Below are 24,852 nucleotides of genomic sequence, written 5' to 3'. Positions count from 1 at the left end.
TTATAAGTTCTAAATCCCCGTTAAGGTTGAATGGAATTCTTGCCAAAACAAGGTATCCATTCAATTTTTTCTTTCCAGTCTAATCTTTATCCAATTAATTCGTATTCTAATTAACCCATATATACTCATAATTGCTCAAATCCAAATCAAATAATCATAACATCTCACCTATTGATTCCTGGTTAGAATTTAGTATACTCGCTCAACAAGTTCTTTCAATTACTCATTTACTTATTAGTTTTTTTTTTACATGTATATCAACATCAATTTATCACAATAACACTAATTTAAACATTCAATCATTCTACATATTGTTCTTTCATGCAAAACTCATCGACACATCATTAGAAGTGCATGCAAATCATAATCAAAACATCTTACTACTTATTCACAAGAAAAAATGAAGATGGAAAGCCCTATAATCAAGTTTTCTTTTATATTCCCCTTTTTTCCTCACACACCCAACACCTCCACACTCCAAAGCCTCTGAAAGTTTCTTGATCCTAGACCAAATTCCTTTCAAACCCTTTTTAATGACCTTCTCTTTATTATATAGTGTTTAATTTAATGCAATCTAGGTGAAAAATCACACAAATCCTTCTTTTCCCCTCTTCACTCTTCTAGTTAGTTTATTTATATCATGTAATTTTTTTATTCACACAATAACCTTAAGTTCCTTAAATTCTCACTTTAAACCCCACTATTTATCTCTTTATTTGATTCAACACCTCTATTATCATTTATTTTGTTCTATTTTATTCTATTTTCTTTCTTTTATTTTTTTTTATCTCTAAATCAATTTCTTTTTTTCATAGGTTAATCTCTACTCTTTCTTATCTAAAATATTTTTCTGACTTCATTAACATTTTTAATAAATTACTAATCCAATAAAATTTTAACCAAGAGTTTACAGGTGCATTAAATGATGAATGATAACAATTATAAAAAGTTGTGCACCAAACCCATGTAGAGATACAAAAACCCAAAACTCAGCCAACAATAGCATAGCCAAACATACAGCTCAACTGAGAAAACCTAGGTTGTGGAGAAGGCAACCAAAATAAAAGGCAAACAATAGATTTCAAAAGAATATATATAAAAGAACCTAGCCAAAACTGACACGGAAAAATGCAACTGAATCTTGCACTGAAAAGAAAGAATGCTCAAGGGACTGTTTAATTCCACAACCGTATAAAAACCTAACCACATCCCATTATGAGAAACCAAAGCAAGCCAACCCAGCACAATTGTACTATTAAAACCCAAACCAAGGCAATAAAGCCTTATCTTATGATTATAAAATGAAAGTCAAAGCTACAATAACTCAACTAGGCAAGCAAAGAAAAATAAATATTGCACCAACCCAACTGCATCCCATAATGAAAACTTAAAAGAAGCCAAACTAAAGCCCAAATTAAGCTAGTTACACAACATCTCCCATCATAATTAAATGAATCCCAAGCCTGTAACAACCAAGCCAACCATACAAAGTTGAAGAGACCTTGCACCCAAAAGATAAAACATTCAAGGGACTATTTCCATCCACAATCGCATGAGTCTTGGTGAATAGGATTTTCGCTACATGTTTTAGTTTTTCTGTTAATTATATTATAACATTACAATAACAAAATAAATTAAAACAAAACACCCTTTAACTATTAATTTTACTATGATTGAAGACATAATTGCATTGTGAATGGCTACAATACAATTTTTTTAACCTCTCTTTTATTTTCCTTTTGTAATAGCTTCGTTCAGTCACCTTTTTTTTTCAATTTGATCCTTCCATGTTATGTTCATCTAATTTAAAACCTAGTAATTACTTTCAATTCATTTAGTACATCATGATTACCATGTCATGGAATGTCTCGGCTTTGAAATTGTTCTCGATTTTGTACAATTGATTTAGTTCTATTGGTTAAAAAGGCTAAAACAACAAGGACCGAAGTAAACTTAGAAATTAAGACACAACTCCTCTCTCTCTCTCTCTCTCTAAAATTTTCGTAAGGCATATAAATATACATTTTGACCTTGAGTTTTTTAACATTTTTATCTTTGTTCCTAATTTTAGGATTTCCTATTTTAGTCCTAAATTTTATTTATGTTATATTTTACTCTTTGAAATTTAAAAGGAGAGAGAGTCATCGGAACATGGGGGTAGCAAGAGAAAGTTATCAGTTGGTTATATTTCAACAACAAGAAAAATTTATTTTGGTATCAATGGATTCCACTCGATGAGAAAAGTCAAATTAAGGTATTTTTTACCTTCCATGTCATCGAAAAAGGTAGATTAGGTCAAGAAAAAAATATTGGGTTTAATTTTGAATTGTTTTACTAATTTAGGGATATTTTGAGATTATAAATTGATTTATTGAGTTTCATAGGATGCTTGCTTGGCATCAAGAATTTCTTTCATCCCTTTTCCACTCATCCAAGACTTCTAGGCTCTTGTTTTATTTTTTTTATTTTTAAGGATATTTAAACCATTTCAATATGCATCTAAAACGTGAAAAGCTTGATTTTTTTCTAAGATAATGAGAAATAAATAAAATTAAAAAATCATTTTATTCCAAAACAAACATTTTACAATTAAAATCTACGTAATATGTGTCTTGCATTTATATTTAGATCAGGATGAACGATGTCCTGCAAGATGTGAGGTGGAGGCTGGCATATCTTTGATGCCTCGTGATCTCCTTGTCAAGCTCAAAAGCAAGTGGAAAGAGTCTCTGACTCTCTGTAGTAATAATAATAATAATAATAATAATAATAATAATAATAATAATGTACCTCTCACTTCTTTCCTTCTGCAAATGCCAGCTAATTTACCATCACCGGTTAAAACTAAAGTCAAAGTATACTCGCACGTGGCGGTAAATAAAGTTGTGTATTGAATTGATTTTGCTCGGAATCTGTAAGTGCATGCAAGCCATGTAGGAACAATGAGACGAAATTTAAAAACATTTATGATTTTTTTTGGGACCAATAGAAATCATGTAAAGTATCCAAAATGGAGTGATGTTCTTCAAATTCTTTAAATATATCAACTTTGATTAGGCTTGTTTTCATAGATGTCGGTAAAAATATTGTTTGTTTAAAATTTAATTATTTTTTAGTATTTTTAGATTTTTTTAACATACTAATATTAAAAATAAATTTTCAATAGAAAAAATATATATTTTTAATATATTTATGAGAAATAAAATATAATTTCTATTAACTCATGAGTAGTTGGTTATTGTGGTATCAGTTGTTTTTTAAAGTATTTTTATTATTGAAATATTTTTTTTATTTTTAAAAAATTATTTTTAACACCAACAGATCAAAACAATAAAAAACATCTAAAAAAATTATTTTAAATTATTTTAAAACTTGTAGGCTGCGTTGATTTAATATATTTAATAATAATTTTTTTGAATATAAATATTGAATCTTGAATTCGAAACAACTATAGGACTATTAAATCAATTTTTTAAATTAGGTTTTTGTTTGCTTGTTGATGTCGCAGTCGAGGGTATGCACTATGCACGGTAAAAGTAAGAACAGAAAAGAAAAATGGGAGGGCGCGGAGGGGGAGAGAGAGGGAGGGTGACCCGACCACGTGAGTGATAATTAGATACCCTAAATACCTAGCTGTCTTTTGGTGTGGGCCCCTTCTCTCTGCACTCCTGACGTTGACGTCACTTCTCTCCCTTTTCCCAATGAGCACGCTCGCCCACATTTTCTTTTCTTTTCTATTTTATTTTTTAATTTAAATTATAATACTCCTCCAATTGAATTGAATTGAATTAAATCATCCTATGCTGAAATACTGTGTTTTTTCACAAATATATTCAATATATCTCAGAAAGTAATATATCAATTTATAAATAATATATCATTTCAGTTATTTTATCCTGCTATAAAACCAAATTAATTTTTTATCCATGCAAGGAACGGCCAATATCCCTAAAAAAACTTCATTATTTTTCTTGCAAATTACATGTGTTTATAAGTTGTCAATTAATCTGTATTTTGTGTTCTTACTTGTAATATATATATATATACACACACACGGGCGAAAATTAAAAAACATTTTATATAAATAAAAATTATATATATATATAGAAACATTTTACATAAATATAGACTACAAAAATAACCATGTCATGTGTAAAAATTAATAAACATTTCATAAAATACAGGCTATAAAAAAATATATAAAACCATGTTATTCACAAATTAATTTTATATTTTTTAAATTTATTAAAATATATATATATAAAAAAAAAAAAAAAAAACCAAGCCTCACTTGGTTTTCACCGGATTTTAAATTAACTTGATAAATCAACCGACTTTAACCAGATTAATAATTACAAATCCATATTTTTTGAGCATTTAAAAACCAGCCAAGTCAAGGCAGGCGAGGTTTTATATCTATGCTTGATTCTGATGCAAACATTTGCCTTAAATCTGAACAAATTTTGCCAGTTGCCACCCTAGGAGTTAAGGATAGAGATAGATAATGTAGGCAGCGATGTCAGGATTACAAAAGCTATTAGTTACATGAAATGGAGCAGCTTTATTCAGTGTACCAGGGAGAACGTCTATCAAAACCAAGCTGAAAAAACTGCTACCCCTTGATTCACTACAGCCACCCACAATGCTCCCCGTTTCTCAAATCACCTGTCTGAGTTAGTTTTATTTCCGCAATTAAAACTTTGTGCTTGCATATGCAGCAGACGTCACCAACACATTAATGCAGAAAACCCACAAAAATTTAACACAAGTATGTGTTAATCTTTGGCAAGGACCACCTCTGGCTTTGTTTTGTGAATTCTTAGTGTCCTCTCAGTTATCTGCAGCAAAATATCCAGGCCTGGAGTTAGATAAAGATGAACATTACATGGAAATATATATGATCATCTTTTAAGTATTTCAAAGTGTTTTTCACTTTGAAATGCATCAAAATAATATTTTTTTAAATTTTTTTAACATGAGCACATAAAATAATGTCAAACACCACCTAAGAAAAACTCACCTCGTGGAGAACGACAACTTGTGGAGAAGTCAGATGAGGCCATTGGAATGGATATCGACAGCTGCGTTGTAGAGAATGAGGTCTGGTTGGAACTATCATTCTCGAGGCCAGACCAGGCATCTCGGTTTTTAGGCCACTCATCAAAGAAGGGTCGAAGAGACTGCCCGTCCTGTTTCACAGATTCCCTGGTGGTGAAATCACTACTGAAAAATGAATGCTGGGGATGATTGCTTTGCAACATCGAATTTTCAGTTGATTTCTCTGTGGGGAATGATGAGACTCTGGATTGCATCAAAGACCATGCATTGTCCAGCTGTGAGTCTATCTGAAGACCCTTGTTGCTTCCTGAGGCTTCAGACAAGAAGCTATGCTCCCCACCTTCAGGCGTAAGTCCTTGAAGATACCTGTTTTGGCATTAATATTACAAACTCAATAGAAATCTTCTTTTAATATCCATTTTCAACCCAGAAAACAATTTCCTGAGAATAACTCAATCACGAAGAGAGTCAGCAATGCTGGTAGAAGAGGTGTCAATCACCCATGACAATATTGGTCTAGCTAAAAGGCATTCAACATCTCACAAAAAAAAATCATGTGTTCTTTGTACGGATAGTAATAGAATTGCAACTATAGTCCTGTTTCTTTAGCCACATCTTCGTCTAAATTCAGTGTGGGATTTAGATGATTGATTTGTTTTCAGGGGGGGCCCTAATTAATGTGACACAATAAAATGAAAGGAGACCTTTCTTACGCATGTCAGGAACCAGCCATGGGATGGTTCAGGAGGCTGAAAAGGGGGATAAGATTAGAAGGAAAACAACAGGAATTAAGAGCTAAACGAGTTTTGGGATCCAAATATGACTAGCAGCATGCTAAGATGTCATGACACTATTACATTCATCTAAATTTCAGGTAAGCTCATATCCAGCAGCCAGACAATTTCAACAGCTCAAAGTATTTACATCATTACATTGTGAGACCCACTTTTGTAGCTTGACTAGCACAAGAGCTTCAAGTGAGTAAACTATGGTCAACAAAGAGAAAAGCATGGGAGAAGCTCCATGCTGATGCATAGAATTGTGTTGTACTGAAGACGAACATGTCAATCTCTTTCAGGTTGAAAAATGAGGTGGCTAATATACAAAGGGTTCAATATACAAATTGACAGTTGACAATAATAGTTTATTGTTTTTTAAATTTAAAAAGATAATTCTTTCAGATCAAAAGGGAAAATGGAGTAACAGAGAAAAAAACAAGAGAGACAGCACCTAGACATAAGAAAAAAGCTTAACGTGTTATTGGCAGATAGTAAAGAGAGTACATTCACAGATGTCTTCAAGAATACATATGCAGGATAAAATTGTAAAGTGCCCACCACACTTTTTCTCAGAAGATCCCAGGCAGCTAACCAGTCTAACATTAATTTCTGCAGAACCCAGAAGACCCCTTCTATCTTTTTACCCTTTAGACAGAAACTTGAGAGGGTTAATAAGATGCCAAAAATTTGCATGCTCAAGACAATTCAGGGTGCTTGTCAGAATTCCACAACAAACTTAACAGCAAACACAGAAAGCCAAGAAACAGACCCAAAGCAAAGACTCTTGACACTCTGTAAAAAGCAGATTTTGACGGCTATTCTTACAGACATCAGGGCCCAGAAGTCTGGACCTAGCTAAAATGAAAAGTTTATGCAGCACATCCATTTCCTGGATCACAAGCCTTCCATACAATTCCTACCACGCAATTTATCAATGGGCCCAACATACGTTTTCTGTGAACAGTTAAACAGATAAAGCTTTCCTAATTTCACAGGGAAACATGTCTGGATGCGAAAAAAGAACATAAAGCGCCTAGCAATGAAATCCACACATACTGCATACCTACACACAGGATTGAGTTACAAGCTCTAATCATTAAGCAGAAAGTCTGTTGTTTTGCATGAAGAGGTTAAAGGTTTTTTTATATAAAAAAAAAAAACTTAAATAAAGACTGAGCCCTGTAGAACTATCTTCAGAACCACCCAAATTTAGGTAGAAACTGACAACTCTCTATACTCTAAAAATTTCAAGCAATCCTTGAGCATAAAATATCTGCGAAATTACCAAGCTAACCCTTTGTCTCTCAGCCATCTTTTCATCTAGAGAGTGAAATTTACACCCAGTGATAAGCTGAAGACAATTTCTAAAGGCTGTCAGAGTTGTTGGATTATTTTTCGGAGATACAGAATGTAAAGTACCAGAACAAAGGAAGATGAAGACTGACAAACAAAAATACATTCCTTTCTGACAGTATTTCCTCTCCATCCTAGTGGACAACAGGATCCAGAAGTCGGAGCCCAACAGAATCATTAAATGTTTTTGAAACATTTCACCAACCAGATTACCATAATCCACAATCTACCTTCTAACAGGAAATGCGGTACGCATAAAAACCAAAATCTATATAGTAAAGCATATATTTGGATTAAATTCTTTTCATTTCCTAAATACCGATTACTCTAATGATACGAAAAACATGACCTTGCATGCTTGAATAAGCTCAGTGAATCATCTTTGTTATCTCGTCTCAGAGTCTCTTATTCAATCTCCTGGTCTAAAAGCATCCAAAAAGGGCATAATCCATAAATAAAAGGTCAATGATACCTGTAATCTTTGGTTGGGATTCCGTAGGGAATGGAGTTCATATTATAATATGATTGGTTAGTTCCAGAAGCAGTGCCCTGGGGATTGCTATATGTCTGCAATGGAAGATTCTGGAAGCTTCCAGTTCCACTGCTGCTTCCTGTAACAGTCAGTGATGTCACGGTGGACGATGACTGTGTCATGGTTTGTGATTCCACAGGCTTTCTTGAACGGTTGCGGCCACGGTGCATGTGGCGCTCACAGTACTTGGAGTCTGGGTAGGCATCTTTGGAGCACCTCCACTTCTTACCGTCGGTCCTCCTGCATCGACCTGGTTCCGGATCCACCTTCTTGCCATAGAAAGTGCAATAGCTCACTACAGAATCATAATGAAAATGTTATCTAAATCCAAAACAAACAACTTCGTATCGTCAATAAGACAAGCATGAGAGACACACAATGCCACATGTAATATAATATTGAACATTGTGAACAATGAGAAAATGATAGTTCATTATATTAAGAATGGTAAAACCTTTACAACCAGCAGTGTCAGAAATTGGTATAAAAAAGTGATATGGCATTTCATAATCAATACAATAACCATATCACACGACTAAAGAAATACTGAAGAGAGAATCAAATCAGTTGAAAACATCTTCTGATGTCAACAATTAGAAAAATAATAGTGTCAAATGCCTTGAATAAATAAAGTATAAAATTCTCGGAGAAAGTAGCAGGGCCATGGCAAGAAAGTTTATATTAATACAGTGTACAAAACCAGTAGAAGATTGGCATTAAAATTATTATTTCCTTAAGAAATTCTGCAGAATTGGAAAAATGACAAATCTTTTGCCCTTGAAAGCTGATATATTGATCAAATAAGTAGAAAGCCACAAACCCCAACTGTGATTCAAAATAAATAAATTTCAGGTGCGAAAAGGGTGGTTAATGCTTTTTGGGAAGATTGAAAACAAGCAGTAAAACAAACAAAAAACAGAAGTTCAGGCAGATTTAAAATCAATAAAAAAGAAAAGCCAATCTTTGGAGTTTTCACAATCCATATCTACCAGATCACAAGGAGGATACAAGAAGAAATTTATATTTATCAAAATAATACTTGATAATAAAGGGAATGCTTCTCCATGATAATCAAGAAAACAACATAACATCTGTAAACTTGAAAGTGCTTATCCAAAAAAGAAAATGTATAAAATTGAAAAAAAAAAAAAAAAATGGAAAAGGAAAAGAGCACTAAACTCAACACGATCCCCTAATCAAATCAAGAAAAATCCAATGAAGACACTAAATCAGTAAACAATAAAAAGAAGTGAGTGTACACACAGATAAATGCAAAATATGTGTGTGAAAGAATCTACAAAGCTGGCTTACTGGTGGGATGGTGGAAGAATCTATGAGAAATGGATTCAAAGCTCCTCTGAATAGGGAGCACAAGATCAGGTGGAACAGGCAGACCTGCCACCATGTACTTATAGATCAAAGCTTGATGTTCCAGTTCTTGCCACTGTGACACTGTAAATGGTGACCTCATTGTCATCACTGCTGTCCCCATTCCCCCAGCTGCCATCCCCGCTGCTCCACCACCTCCACCTTCAACCCCAACCCCTCCTGCACCACCACTATTCATATCCACCACCACCACTCCAATTTCTGCAACCACTAGTACTGGCCACTAACAATATTGCTACTACTCTAGTACTTACTGCTGATCACTGAGTTTAGCAGAAACCAAAAGGAAACACGGGCAGTGAGTGACAGGGATGAGGAGAAACATGGGACACGGATCAAGCTGTGTCTGAACCATTTAGTAAACAAGTGACTCTGTGTGTGTACGTACGTGCACTACTGTATGAGTTAGTGTGGGTTGTTGTTGTGTTGGGAAAGGGGAGCAGTGTCTATGAGGAGGGGATCCTTAGGGCCAAGTGTGGTCTGATTTTTATTGGGGAAGGGGAGGGGGCATAGGCCATTAATTGTAAAGCTAACTGGCTAATTATTAGAAGGTGATTTTGCTATAAGATGATGTTGTTCCATCTTCAAGCAAGCCTGTCTCTCATCAGATGTATTATTTACTGTTTAGTTGTTGGGGGGCATGGAGCTTTTGTAGCTTTTTCTCAAGTGTGTGTGTGTGCATATATAGAGCATGGAGCTACTTTGTAAGGTGTTGTCTAGTTTTTTTGTCTTGTGATTTTCTCTTCCTGTGAAAGTGATTGCCAACTGGAGAAAAGTATGAAACCCTGTCTGGTGCTTTGGGCAAGCTCTAGCCTAGAAATGGGGTGGTGACAGTATTTTCTGCTTTTCATTTTTCTTATTTCTTGGAGAAGTGATTTCCACTACTTCCCTTTCCCTGCCAGAACGTGGGTTTAATGGCTTTTGGACCCACAATAAGTTCAAGTGGTTGGCAAGGCCTCGGTTTTTTCTTCTCTTTTTTTCATGGAGGGATGGTGTTTTGGGTCAGCATGCATCACCCTAGTGGAGAGATGCTATGCTTCCTCCTCCCTCCATCAGTTCTTCGTCAACAGAAACCAATATAACTATTTTAGATGATAAACCAAACACGTATGGCAATTTCTCACCATGTCAAATTTTATGTTGTTCCTTCCAACAAGTCGAGCAAAAGACATTGCTATTTAATTCAGGCCAAGGAATTGGAATTCAAGGGGTGAGTAAAAAAATCAAAAAACCGATTAAACCGAGAAAACCAGAAAAGAAATAACCAAAAAAACCGAATCGTAAAAAAAACCGATTAGAAAAATTAAAAAACAAGCCGGTTCGGTTTGGTTTTGGTTTTAAAAGACTGAAACCGAATAAACCGAACTGAACCGAACCGGTTCAAATAAAAAAATCAATAATACTATAAATACCTACCTTTCTAGCTTTCCCCATCTACTTTCTAAACCTAACGGCCACCCATGTTTCACAATCTTCATCTCTCAACATAGGCCCCACCCCCATCTTCACTCTCAACCTTTCTCGCTCGTGTTTCTCAATCTTCATCTCTCAGCAAACCCCTCATCTTCATCTCTCAACTGTTCTCACAGCCCACATCTTCATCTCTCATCCCTCAACCTTTCTCATACCCCCCAACATCTTCATCTCTCATCTCTCTCAACCTTTTTTTAAGGCTTTAAGCACAACTCCTCTCCTCTCCCAAAGTAGATCTGGTGAACAAACCATCCTTATCTCTCATCTCTTTATCTTTTTGTCCTTTTCTTTAAACATAGCCGACTAAGCTCAGGGATTAACAACCAAACAGCAGCTTTGGAGCCCCCCTCTCTTCAATCTTTATCTCTTAATTTGTTTGTCCCTTTTTACTTTTTTTTTCTGATTTCTATAAATCTATTATGTATTCATTTCCTATATTTATTTACAAGGTTGTTGATTTATCATAGTATGCTCATGTTGCGATTACTGTAATGGATGTTGTGAGAATTATTTTTTCCAAATTTTCGTTTGACTTTTGTTCTTTCTAGCTTCCTTATTTTCAATTTCAGAAAACCTGCTTGATATGCCTGGCCAAGATGAAATCGGTTTTTTTTTTGTTTTTCCTTTCAATTAACCGAACCAAACTGAACCGAAAGTGGTCGGTTTGAACTGGTTTCAGTTCGATTTCGGTTTTGATTTAAAAATAAATAAATAAATTGGTTTGGTTATTTTTTTGGGTGAAAACCGGACCGAACCGGAAATGTTCATCCCTAAGAAATTCACCATAACAATAAAAACACTATTTGGCTCATCTTCCTCTGTTTCATGACTTGAAATTATTGAGTCATGTAAAAAATTAAAAGCTTTTAATTTATGTTAGGCTATCTGCGAACTTTAACTTAATTCTTAGCGCTGGTTTGTTTTTGTATTTTTTTTGTTTTAAATTAAATTTTTTTGTCTTTTTAAATCATTTTGATGTACTGATATTAAAAATATTTTTAAAAAAATAAAAAATATTATTTTGATGCATTTCCAAACAAAAAGCACTTTAAAAAGTAACCACTACCGCACTCCCAAACACCTATTTATTAACGCCCTCACTAAATTCTTGACCTGTGTTATGTCATGGGTCAGACTTTTTTTATATATTTGAAAGAATATGAAGATGCTAGAAAGTAAAAAATTGATGCATATTAGATAAAATACTTTTAAAATATCAAGTCACAAATATTATACTTGGGAGGAAAAAAAAAGTTCATCATGAACACAGACCCACTATCAAAATGAGCTTACCAAGATGGTTGTAATGTCACTGTGAAAGGTTGCATAACGACAACAAAAAAATTTACATGCGTTATTTGAGCAATGACCACAAAAGCAAACCAAACAAAATCTAATTAAATGAATATACCATGCCTATATTTAAGCAACTAATTTAATTTAATTTAATTAAAAACCAAATTTTATCTTTCTAGAAAAAGCTAAATTTAATATAAAAAAACGACAATAAAAAAAAGATCTTAGATAACTCAAGTTATTTTTTAAATCGGTAAAAAATCCTATATGAAGCAAATAAAAAAATAATGGAGTCTAGTCTCTAATTAAATCAAATGTTTAAGAATGAAACTGGAAAAAAAAACATGAGCTTAAAAAAAAATGAACTCAAGTAAGTCTCTTAAATCTGGGTTAATCTCTCAAATTTGCAACCCATTAAATTCGTATGCAAACCAAAAACAATATCATGAGGAGAGCATAGCATGCTTATATTTAAGCAATTAATTTAATTTAACTAGAGAACAAATTTTTTTTTGAAAAGCTAAATTTAATAAATAACAACAAATAAAAAGACTCGAGACAATTTGGGTCATTTTTAAAATTAGTGAAAGCCTAAAGAAAGAAAATAAAAAATTAACAAAGCCTAATTTCTAATTAAATCAAATATTGAAGGATGAAACTGAAAAAACATGAGTTTAAAAAAAACACAAATGTCTAGTTAAATCTTCTAAATTGTGGTTAATCTCCCAAATGCCAAACCTATTAAATCTTAGACATGGACTAAATAAAAAAAACTCAATTTAATATTGAATGATGAAATCAGATAAAAAAAATCAATTCAAAAACTTTGTCAAAGAAAAAAACTAGAAATAAAAGATGGAGGATGAAATCGTGAAAAATCAATTTTAAAATGATCTAAAAAATTAAATAGTAATAAAAAGAATGTGAATCCAATATGTCATATTAAAAAATTGAATAAGAATGAAATTAAAAATAAATTTCAATTCTATAAGATAATTCAAATAAAACATATCAAATGAAATAATATAAATGAAATCTAAAGGAAAAATAAATTGAAGGGTTATTGTGAAATTTTAGAAGGTGAAGCGCTGAGATCAAGAAGGAGAGAGAAAAAAACCATCAAATGACGACAAACCAAAAGGAAATCCACCAAATACGCTGCCCAGAGAGATAAGCCTCGCCGTGATGAATCAAAAAACACCAAGGAATGCCATTTTTTATTGCCACCCAAACACAGTGAGGCAGCTTACACGCTAGTGCATTAAACGCACATGCCAGGAACCTTTTTGTTTTTTGTATTTATTAAAATATCAAATCTTCTCTAAAACCACATGATAATCACATATAAAAAATCCAAAGTAAAAATACAAATAAGCACTTAGATGCAAAGTAAAGAAATTTTGAATTTAATGGCAATAGTCATTTTTATGTGTTGTTAAAAGTGAAATTTCAAAAAGAAAACCTAACCCAAGTTGAATAATTTTATTTTAAAAAAGCAATTAAGTAATTACACCGTACAAAAAATAAAAAAGTAGTTGCCCCCAATAAATCTCATAATGCCTAATTGACTTTGTGAAAAGACAATAATAACCCTCAGTGCAAGGCCATTGGATTTTCTTCAGAGGGCAAAATCATAATTTTATTATTTCAATTTATAATAAATCACACTTTGTGTACAATACTTTCCCCACGTGTTTTATATTTTTCTTTTAATTTTCCTAAAAAATATTGAATTTGATCCTCTTTTATATAATAATAATAATAACAACAACAATAATAATAATAATATGCTAGGGTAAAAGTTTGAAACAAATTTCAAAATATGATATGCCCACCTAAATTCTAACCCCTCAATTTTTTTACCTCTATGATATAATATATACTAGAAAGCTTTCTCGCTCTTTGCTATGGGTTGGGCCGATTTTTTTGTAATGTAAGAAAAAAATGCTTAAACATTATAAATGTATTTTAAAAAAGAAAAATATTAACAACTCGACATTATAGAAAGAGAATTGAAAAAAATAACAATTGACAATCCCTAAGAATCAAAACATTGAAGGACGAAACCGAAAAAAATCAATGAATAAATGAAAGTCTAAAAAAATTAATAGCAAACCCAGGTAAGGTAGCCAAAACTCGTGAGCAGGATCACGCGAACAAGATAATCTAATAGAAAGCAAAACAGGTAAAAAGACAAAGCTTAATTTTAAAAGAATCAATTTCTAAAGGACAAAAAAAAAGGAAAAAAAAGCAATCTAAAAAAAACTTGAGTCACCTTGCTAAATCTTCTATCTAGATTATGAGATGGAGATAACTTGATTGAAAGCAAACCAAATAAAATAACGAAGTTCATTACTCAAAATGAAAACCTTCGAAGAATGTAATCGGGAAAACAAACGATGTAAACTCGTGTCAACTTTTTCAAATTCATGACCCTAGCTAGTGATTAAATGAAAAGCACTCCATCTGGAAAACCATTATTTTAAAACCTGGCTTGACCTACAAGGTTGACCCGTGACCTAAGTGACTAGGGGCTTAGGCTAATCTGAGTTTTAAAAGAGATTGGGAGAGAATTGATCCAATATAGAACGTTAAAAGACCTAATTTGACCCATGTCTTGGTTAACCCGAGACAAATCCATTCAAAATTAGGTCAAAAACCTTTTACTATTTTCATTTATTTTAATTTTTTAAATGATGTCATTTCTACTTACTCATAAAATAAAAAATTATTTGATTGAATTGGGTTAACTAAAGTTAATCTGCTCAACTCAAGAATCAGTACTTGTCCTGATTTTGGATCGGGTCTAAAAACTATGGAAAAAACGATAGAGGCGAGATCCTAATAAATCAAATGCAAAATGATGAAAAAAATAGGATAAAAATAGCAATTAAAAGAATAAGTACATCATATAAAAATAATTGAGAAGACAACCTAAAATTTTGAATAGAAAAGAAAATCATAAAAAAAAATCTCATTAAATAGACAACCTAAAATTAAGATTTCAATAGTGAAAAGGTATGTCATGCTTCCTCCTTTAATCTCGTTAAAAAACATGATTGGGTTATATTTTGAGTATAAAGAGAAAATGAATAATTCACTATTATGTTTACTTTAACAATTAAACCCCAATTTTCATCTTCAATTCTACATATAGTGTTTTTTTTATATATACTCCATACTCCTTTTCTTGAAGCCGACCAATGCTAAATAAATTTATTTTCAATTATTGAACAAAGAGAACATTAAAGATGATATGAACAATATTTTTCTTAGTTTGGATTGCTACCATTTCTTTTTCCATAACAAGAACTTTAGACTCATCACCAAACTTCACAAAATCTTGATAAGATTCATCTAAATTCGAGAAGATTTATTTATCTTAACTCATGTGATTGCTATACCCAATTCTTAAATACCATAAATCTTGCTGATTTTTCTCATTTATATGACAAGACATGAATAAAAATGTTTCATCTTTCTTCTCTACAAAATTAGATTTTCTACCACCATTTCTATTCAGATTTGTAGTGTCCATACCTAAAATATTTGAAGCATGAACTTTTGATTTATCCACCGGATTTTACTTTTAAAAAGTTAAATAATTGTTGTCATATCCTTTTTCTTTTCTTTAAGAATTAGAATTAAGATTGATTATCTTTAAATTCTTGATGTGAAATCTTTCAATATTGTTGTTTGTGCTCATTCCTCTTTCTCGTCCACCTCTTTGTTAGGTAGAAAAATGATTATTAGATGAAACTCATAATGCTTGTTCATTATTATCTTAATGATTCAACTTTTATTCATGAATTAGCAAGGAATTTTGCAAATTTATAAATGGAAAGTTCATCAATATCCTTAACTTTCTTTATTGAACACATAACAAAATTGAATTTTAGCATCAATAATTGAATAATTTTCTTAATAATTGTGATATCCTTTGTTTTATCACTATAAATTCGCATCTTGTTAATGATTGCTATCATTTATGAAAAATAGTATATGACCAACTCTCAGATATTCATCATAAGCAATTTGAATAGTGTTTGAAATGCTTGAAGTTGTTGTCTCTTTGTTCTAATTATTCATTTGTATTTTTTTTTAATTGAATTCTAGATATCCTTAGAGGTTTCCTTACAAAGAATGGTTTCCAAGATTTCTCAATCAATCAATTGAAATTTTTAATTTTTTTACCTTGAAATCTTTCAATTGTTGCGTTTCTATCTCTCTTTTTTGCATATCCATTATGACTGATCTAGATGATGGTTCAATTATTCTTTGAGAAACAATTTGTCATTACTCCTTGGACCTTAAAAATTCTCCATAAACAGCTTCAATGATCAAAATATTCATCAAAACATGAAATGATCGATTGAACAAAGTTAGTGGAAGCCATGTTTTTAATTTATTGTGCTGATATTGCTTCCTTGTTTGTTAAAATTTTATTGATATAAAAGAACTATTAACCCTTATATTTATAGGGAGATCACATCTCTAACTACCATAATCTAATAAGAGTTCTAACTAACTAGTTAAACAAGAATCTAAATTAACTAGGCTAACATATTTTTATTTATTTATTAAAGATTCCTACTTCTGCTAAGATTTTAATTAATATCTAACATTTTTTACAAGAATAAGATTGAAAATAAAAAGAGAAGAGTTTTATGAGTTTTCAGTAGCTTTTGCTATATTTTCTTTTTAAATATTTTTGAATATGAACAAGCTTCATATCCATTGCTACATGCCACGTCAACATAACATTATAGAATTTTAATAGAGGCTAGATGTATATTGTACATTTAATTTATTACAAAATCAGATAAAGTAGTAATGGGGTGTTGTGTAGGGTCATCTCAGGATATGCTTTATTAAATCTCACTATTTGTTAATTATTCAAATTGCATGATCGTTTTATTTTTATTGTTATTTATGACTTTATACAACTAATTGTATTAAATTCTTCCAGTGCTACAAAAATATTCAATTACCATTAGACTTGCAAATTGAATTGCCAACCACACTTTCAATCACATTTAATTTGATATAACTTTCAATCACATTTAATTTGATATATCCATATTGTGTTATTTAAAATTAGATAGTTTTTTTTTTGAACAATTTTTACTTTATCAAAACAAATCTATTCTTCTGTATCATCAATTATTGAAGGTGATTATTTTTTGTTCGGTTTGGTTTTTATAAAACAAAAATAACCAAACCAAAATAAAAAAAAAAACCGAAACTGGTTCGGTTCGGTTCGGTTTTTTAAGAAAAAACCGGTTCAAACCAGTTTGGCTCGGTTTTTTCCAGTTTGGCTCGGTTTTTTCGGTTTTGGCTTGGTTTGACTCTGTTTTAGCTCGGTTTTTTCCAGTTTTTTTCTGGTTTAGGTTCGGTTTTGTTCGGGTTTTTTAGTTTCAGGCTTATAAAACTGAAACCAAACCGATCAGTTTTTTTAAAATTTTAATCGGTTTTTTTCACGGTTCGGTTTTTTCTGTTATTTTTTTTTTCTGATTTTATTGATTTAATCAGTTTTTCTGTTTTTTTACTTACCCTATCAATTATACTAATCATCATCATCATCATCATCATCATCATCATCATCATCATCATCATCATCATCATCCATCATCATCATCATCATCTAGGTTCTTAGATAAAATTTGTTTGTGGGATCAATTTCTTTTTTTTATTATCTCGTAATCTTTAATTTTTTAATTGAAAAAAACAGTTAAATAAATAAAATACACACAAAAACAATATATGTGAATGGTACGTGAAGCAACGTTTATGTAGCATAATAATAATAGTAATATCTGCTACTTCTTTTTCTCAAAAAAACAAATCAATAAATAGGGAAAAGAGGAAAATAAATCCTTTGAAATAAGAAAAATATAATAATAGTAATAAACAAAGGGACAAATAAAAGATTCCTCAAAATCCTTTTTAATGTGTCCCCTCAACCACCTACTGCCACCCCTTTAGCTGACAGCAACCTCACATGATGGGCTGTATTGGGACTGGGTCCACCGGGCCCAAAAAAAAAAGACAACCTACCGACTGAGAAAGCCTTTAATGGCCGATAAACCACCCAGAAGCCACCGGATGCTTGCTGAAAAGCAGGTGACATTCTATACTGCTACTCTTTTTTTTTTTTAATTAATATGGATATTTAGCCACTTTATATGTTTTTTAATTAATTATACAAATCCTAAAATTAACAATTATATAAATTTTTAATAATCCTAAAATTAATGAAATTCAAATGAATAACTTCTAAAAAATAAATATAAGAATTGATTAGTTAAGTTATAATCTTTTTATACTTTCAGATGTTTTGTCTTACTATTTATATTGGTGGTATTATTGGGTTAAATTTATTTATAAACCAAGGATCACTCATTTCTTGATTTTAGCACTTTTTCTTTTCTTTTTATTATTAAATATATATTCAAATTAGTTCTCATGAACATACACTAAGTTTTTATTTTATATAATTTTTGTAAATTGATTTAAGCTGGTTTTGATTTTTGATTAAAAAAATTAAAAATATATTTGGTTGAAAATAACTTCTGATTTAAATGAGATTTATTATAAAATATAGTCAAAATTTTGAACTTATGAATTTATAACTAGTATGGCTTTCATTCCTTAAAAAAAATCATTTAAAGTTATTTTTAGCAAATATAATTTTAATTTTAAAAGTATTTTAACTCACTTTTATCAAATAAACAACAATTTATAAATAAGAAGTTATATTTTAAAAATCATGCTAAACAAACTTCTCGTCCAATCGAATTAAAAATAAATGATTCGTGTAAATTTTACTCGTCAAACCCAGCAACTAATGTATCAACCATTGCAGTAGCCTCTTAGATCATCATTTTGATACCATAATTTTTGAGGTTTCTTCTCGAATGATCTTAAAGACTCATCCTTTTTGTGTTAACCTGATACTTTAAGCTCATGTCTGCTGCAACTACAACAGCTGAATTTCATGTAACAAAATCGCATTAGAAAGAGAAGAATTTGCCAACCCATCTTAGAAATGGTTGCTGTATTTGCTTGGGACATGTTTAGGGTGTCAAAGTCTTGAACTTCCGAGTTTGGCACAGAGAAAATTACAGGAGCATAGTCCCATGGAAACGCACAGACCATGCTCATGCATGGTTTTTCATCTTCATTGATTGGTCATAACCTGCTGTACTCATGATGTGGGTTTTTTTAAAACTGGTTTTTTCTTTGCTAGCAAATATATATCAGGGCTTTGTCTCTGCATTTTTTTATCCCAAAGAAAGATTCAATTGTTGATTTCCTGAATTGATTGATGGTAACCTACTCCAAAATCAAGAAAAATAAAGGCAAATGGAGATATCGAAAAATTCCCACTAAATAAATGATAGTATAGTATAAAATGGTGGTCTTTGTTTCCCTGTTGAACAACTAAGTAGTAGCATGTGTTAATGCCAAACTAAAGCATGAATGGATGACTACTTTGCCTCTTTTTTTTTCCCTATATAGAACTTTACTTCGTGTGAAATATTTGCCTTCTTTCTTTTCTTTCCTAGCATGGCCACTAGAATATATGCTTCTCATCCAATTACAATTCACAGCTTACTAATTTCAAATCCTGTTTCAAAGAGTTCCTTTCTCGCATTTATTTGTCATGTTAGCGCACAAGTCTTATATATAGAACTTCTTATATGTAGGATGAGTGGTTTCAAACCAGCAAATGCATTCACTCAACAACCAAGTCAATGAAAGGTATGGGAGCTTTATTAGCTTGCTTTGTACTATGACGTTCATCAACATGTTATCCTTCTTTTGCTATTTTGAATATTTGTAGTTTTCTCTCTACCTTGCAACATACACTATGGACACTTCTTTTTTGCTTTCGACTTATGAATGCATCTGCTTCGCCCATCATCTTCTTCTAGACGTATCATAGCTTCGTTTACGTACTGAAAGGTAGCCCGTGGCATAGCACGGGCAACCTAAGATTTCATGCTTGGCTACCACATGTTTGAGTTCCCTTATTTCATGTTCTTAAGCAACCCTTGGTGAATGTCTTTATATTCTGGTTGTTGTGGTTGACTCTGTGGTTCTAGCTACCACATACGTCCGAAGCATGCTTTTTACAATAAGTTCCTCTACCAGGTTGGATGGGAGTTGGTTCAAGGAGATTCTGATATGGAATGCTCAAACCCCTTTAGGAAATGCGACATTATCAGTGTGATTCCTATGTGTAAGGTGAGTATTTGTGTTCTATAAACTCTCTAAGATTCGGAGCACGTAAGAGTTTCAGCCCAGATTTGATATTTTCACCATGCTTCATAGAGTGTAGATGCTCTTCAACTGATGGACAAAATCTGTTGGAGCCATCGAAGGTCGCTCTTGATAAAGAAAAGCTCGAGAATGCTAGCTATTGGTTAATTATGAAACGAAGGTGATATCCCATTGAATCTAGCTATATGTTAATGCTATATGAATTCCTTTATTCAATTAGACATTGTTTAGTCTCAAAATATGAACTGCTTCTACTGAAGGCTCTAACAAAGATGATAGCTATGTGCGGTCCTTATCATCAGACCAGTACTGCCAGTCAGTGTAGTCTTCTAGCTGTTCTCTACCACACAATAGATTTTAATCGGGTATCAACTATTCTTTTTAGCATTCGTTTTGGTTTTATAGATTTTACATGTTTCCTTTACGAAGAGGGTATATCTATAATGATGCATGCTTCATGTTGGTTGAACTGCACTTTAATGGTAATTCCCAGCTTCTATGGAATGGTTGTTTGAAAAGGTGCGAAGTTTAACTCAAAAGCAGCTAGAGCTCTGCTACACTCTTACATACGTGTCTGTACTTTGATTTTAGCATTGATGCAATCCGGTAGAGAGTTTAAATGTTCTGGTTTCTGTTAAATTATTATGAATTTATGAGCTTTAACCAGACAATTTCTTACCAAATCTAAATTTATGTTCAAATTGTCCCTTTAGATGTTCGTTGTAATTAATTGTTGCCATGAAAACAGAGTTTCTACCAATGCAAGATCTTAATGGGAACTTGCCCTTCTCACATGTGTAATCATAACGCATTCTTTAAGGTTTGTGATGGGGACAAAAAGTTTAGGTGAAAGAAACTGCATCGCTGCATTATGGGTTTTATAGTGAAAATAAAGGCTTTAAGATTTTTGTGACGAGGACAAAAATTTACATGTGGGCCTATAAAGTTGTGGTGTCTACATGCATTTCCAGCCGGTTTGGAACCGGTTCAATGTTTCTTTAATTTTTTTTTTAAAGATTAATTAATGTTTATATATTTTTAAATCGTTTTAATACAATTATGTTAAAAATTATTTTTAAAAATAAAAAATATTATTTTAATGTATTTTTAAATAAAAAATACTTTAAACTATAATTGTTGCCACATTTTGAAACACAACTTTTTTCATGATGGATAAAACCTTTTTCAAACAATTAGATTGTCAGGAGCATGGATTGCAGATGTTAGTCAATATATAAAGTATAGATGTCTTCATTTCTTTTTAACATCCATAATTCAATAGAGAAGAGAACCACTCCTAATTAAACTGATAAACATATGGAAATATTAATTTATATAGCTAATAAAAATATGTCTATTTTACCTATTTTTCTTAAGGTTGATTTATTCATCCCACCAAGATATTCAAGCAAAAAATAGCTTAAAAAGGGGTGTATTTGGCTAGAACATACTCAAAATACATGGAGTATGCATATCGTAAGTTTAATTTGCATAGATTAGCAGTAACTACATATAATGGTAGTAAAGTCTTAAATATTTATGCATCTGGTTCTAATAGTACATGGATAATTAATTATGGTGTTACAAATCATATGATATTTGATTCTATTTATTTTGCAACTCTCAATTTGTCTACATAAAATCTTGTTTCTATTATAAATGGTATTATAACTCCATTCATTAGAAAAAGATCCTTTAAAGTTTATTGATACTTTATAAATTTAGATTTTGTTCTAGTTGTTCCATCATTAGATTATAACTTGTTGTTAGTTTCTCAAATGACCTCAGCTTTATCTTGTGTTGTAATTTTTTAGCTTAAGTTCTATGTATTTAAGGACATCCGAACTAGACAAAAAAGTTTGGTTATATTACTAAACAAGGGAACCTATATTACTTAGAATTAACATTAAAAAGTTATGATAAGTTACATCAAGCTTTTAACAATTGATTGTTTTGAGGGGAAGAAGAAGAAGAAAAAGGTAGTTGAAATCTATTTAAGACATCAACATCTAGGGCATGCTTACTTTGGTTATCTGAAAAAATTATTTCCTAGTTTATTTAAAATATTGAAAACTAATTTCTGATGAGATGTTTATAAACTAGCAAAAAAATCATTGTACTTCATTTGTATTGAGTGTTAATAAGAGCTCGTATCCATTTATGATTATATATTTTGATGTATAAGGTCCATCCAAAATCCCTACTTTAAGAGAATAATGTTGTTTTGTTACTTTTATTAATGATTTTATTAAGATGACTTGGGTATGCTTGATAAAGTCTGAAGGTGAAGTGAACTCGTTATTTCAAAAGTTTTACAAAATGGTTAAGTCTTAGTATAAAACAAAGATTCAAGTTTTTCATAGTGATAGTGGAATAAAATATCATAGTTTAGAAGTTCAATAATTTTTTAAAGCACATGAAACTATTCATCAAACTACTTGTTCCAATACACCCCAATAAAATAGGATTGTTGAGCATAAGAATTGACACTTATTGGAGGTTATTCATGAATAATTGATAGAAGCTCATATATCATTATCTTATTGGGGAGAATCAGTTGCCTCTGCAACATATTTAATCAATTAGGTATCTTTTAGTTTAATTAACTTTAAAATACCATTATAAACTCTCATTGATGTTGTTGGTGCCCCAACAATCCTAAATTTACCACCTTATACTTTTAGTTGTATCGTATTTGTACATATCCATCAACACTAGCATAATAAGTTGACTCCTCAAACATTGTGATGTGTTTTTCTTGGGTATTTCAATCATCAAAAGGGGTACCAATATTATTATCCTGCAACTCGATAAATGTTTATCACAATAAATGTTATTTTTCATGAAGTCATCTTATATTTTTTTTCTTTTAAGTTTGAACTTTAGATGAAGTACCATAACAAAATTCAAACTCTAAAATATGACTTTCTAGAAATCAATTTAGATTCTAGTTGAGATGATTCACAAATTGGACCAAATAATCAAGAAAAAGGTGATTTAGATTTCAATAGTGTAGTTTTAAGTCAAAATGGTGATGAACACTTAGAAATTAAAGATATGACTCTGACTAATACTTATATAAGAAATACTTCAACCAATTTAGAATCTCTCATAACTAATATACCAAACCCATTGATTGTTGAGGATGTTCATGACTTAATATTTGAGTTGATAAAAAACATTACCATATCTTCACACTAGAGGTATTCCTAAACCCACGTATAAGCCTAAACTTTCTATTAAAGTCAAATATATTATAAGTCATTATGTATCTAACTATCGGTTGTCAAAATTAAATGTCTTTTATAAATCAATTGTCTATTATATCTATTTATAAAACTGTACAAGAAACTTTAACTAGCCCAAGATGAAAAGTAATTATAAACGAAGAGATGAAATCCTTGTACAAAAGTGAAATATAAGAACTTATTAATCTTCTACCATGAACGAAATCAACTGGATGTCAATGGATTTACATAATAAAGTATAAGTTTGATGGCATAATTGAATGTTTTAAAACAAGACTAAAAGGTTACACTCAAACTTATAGGATTAATTACATAAAGATATTTACTCATGTAGTCAAGATCAACATAGTTTGAGTCTTATTATCCTTAGTTACAAACTTGGATCGACCATATAATAACTTGATATGAAGCATGTCTTTCTGCATGGTGGATTTCTAAAAACATTTATATGAATCTCTTATTAAGATCCATGATACTTGGAAGGTATTATTAGAAGGTGTGTAGGGTGAAAACAAATCATTGTATGGATTGAAATAATCTATAAGAGCATGGTTTGAAAGGTTCATAAAATATATAATAGTATTTGGCTATCATCAAAGCAATTTAGATAACACATTATTTTTGAAAAAATGATAAGATAAAATTACTGCACTTATTATATATATAGATGATATAGTGGTCACAGGAAATGATCCTGAAAAAAGGAGGGCCCTCCAAAAATACTTGGCTAGAGAATTTGAAATGAAAGATTTAGGTCATTTGAGATATTTTCTTGGAATCGAAGTATCTTGATCTTATAAAGAAATATTTCTATCTCAAAGAAAATATATTTTATACTTTTACAAAAAACATATATGTAGTTTATCAACTAATTGACACACCGATAGAAAAAAGATATGAAATTAAATGTTAAGTCCAATTAGATATCAGCTGATAAAGAAATATACTACAAACTTGTAGGGAGATTGATGTACTTAGCTCATACGAGACCAAATTTGGCCTATGCATTAAGTATTGTTAATTAGTTTATGTATAATCCAACATATAAATACGATCATGCATATTTTGTAATATCTTAAGGTTGTACATGGAAAGAGAATTTTATTCACTAAAAATATAAATTGTCGAAGCATATATTCATACATTGATATTGACTGAGATGGAGCGGTAGATGATAGACGATTTACATGTAGTTACTTTACTTTCATAGTGATAATCTCATTACATAGAGAAGCAAAAAAGAAAAGAAGGTATTGTCGCTCACTCAAATGCAGAGGTTGAATTCAAAGGTATGTGTCCTTTGGATTTTATAAAGCATTATGGTTAGGAATTTTATTACATGATTTAGGTTGTTTATCAAGGTAACAAATTTAATTATATTATGACAATAAAGTAGCATGCAATATTACCTATAATGTAGCTCAACATGATTATACAA

The 24,852-nt window shown here is 31.2% G+C and overlaps 1 protein-coding gene across 1 annotated transcript; it reads right to left on the bottom strand.

Moving 5' to 3' along the window:
• Positions 1-4,318: 4,318 nt before the first annotated feature.
• On the bottom strand, positions 4,319-9,973 carry LOC133669424 (growth-regulating factor 4-like). The gene is made up of 4 exons (XM_062089551.1): positions 9,034-9,973; positions 7,663-8,017; positions 5,021-5,424; positions 4,319-4,838 (listed from the first exon to the last, which is right to left on the bottom strand). Exons 1-4 carry the CDS (start codon positions 9,287-9,289, stop codon positions 4,831-4,833), a joined length of 1,023 nt encoding a protein of 340 aa, XP_061945535.1. The 5' UTR covers positions 9,290-9,973; the 3' UTR covers positions 4,319-4,830.
• Between the last annotated feature and the right edge of the window lie 14,879 nt (positions 9,974-24,852).

This window comes from Populus nigra, chromosome 12 (assembly GCF_951802175.1).
Source record: "Populus nigra chromosome 12, ddPopNigr1.1, whole genome shotgun sequence".
NCBI lineage: Eukaryota > Viridiplantae > Streptophyta > Magnoliopsida > Malpighiales > Salicaceae > Populus > Populus nigra.
Note: the sequence above shows the minus strand (reverse complement) of the source record. Positions and strands in the feature narration are given on the sequence as shown.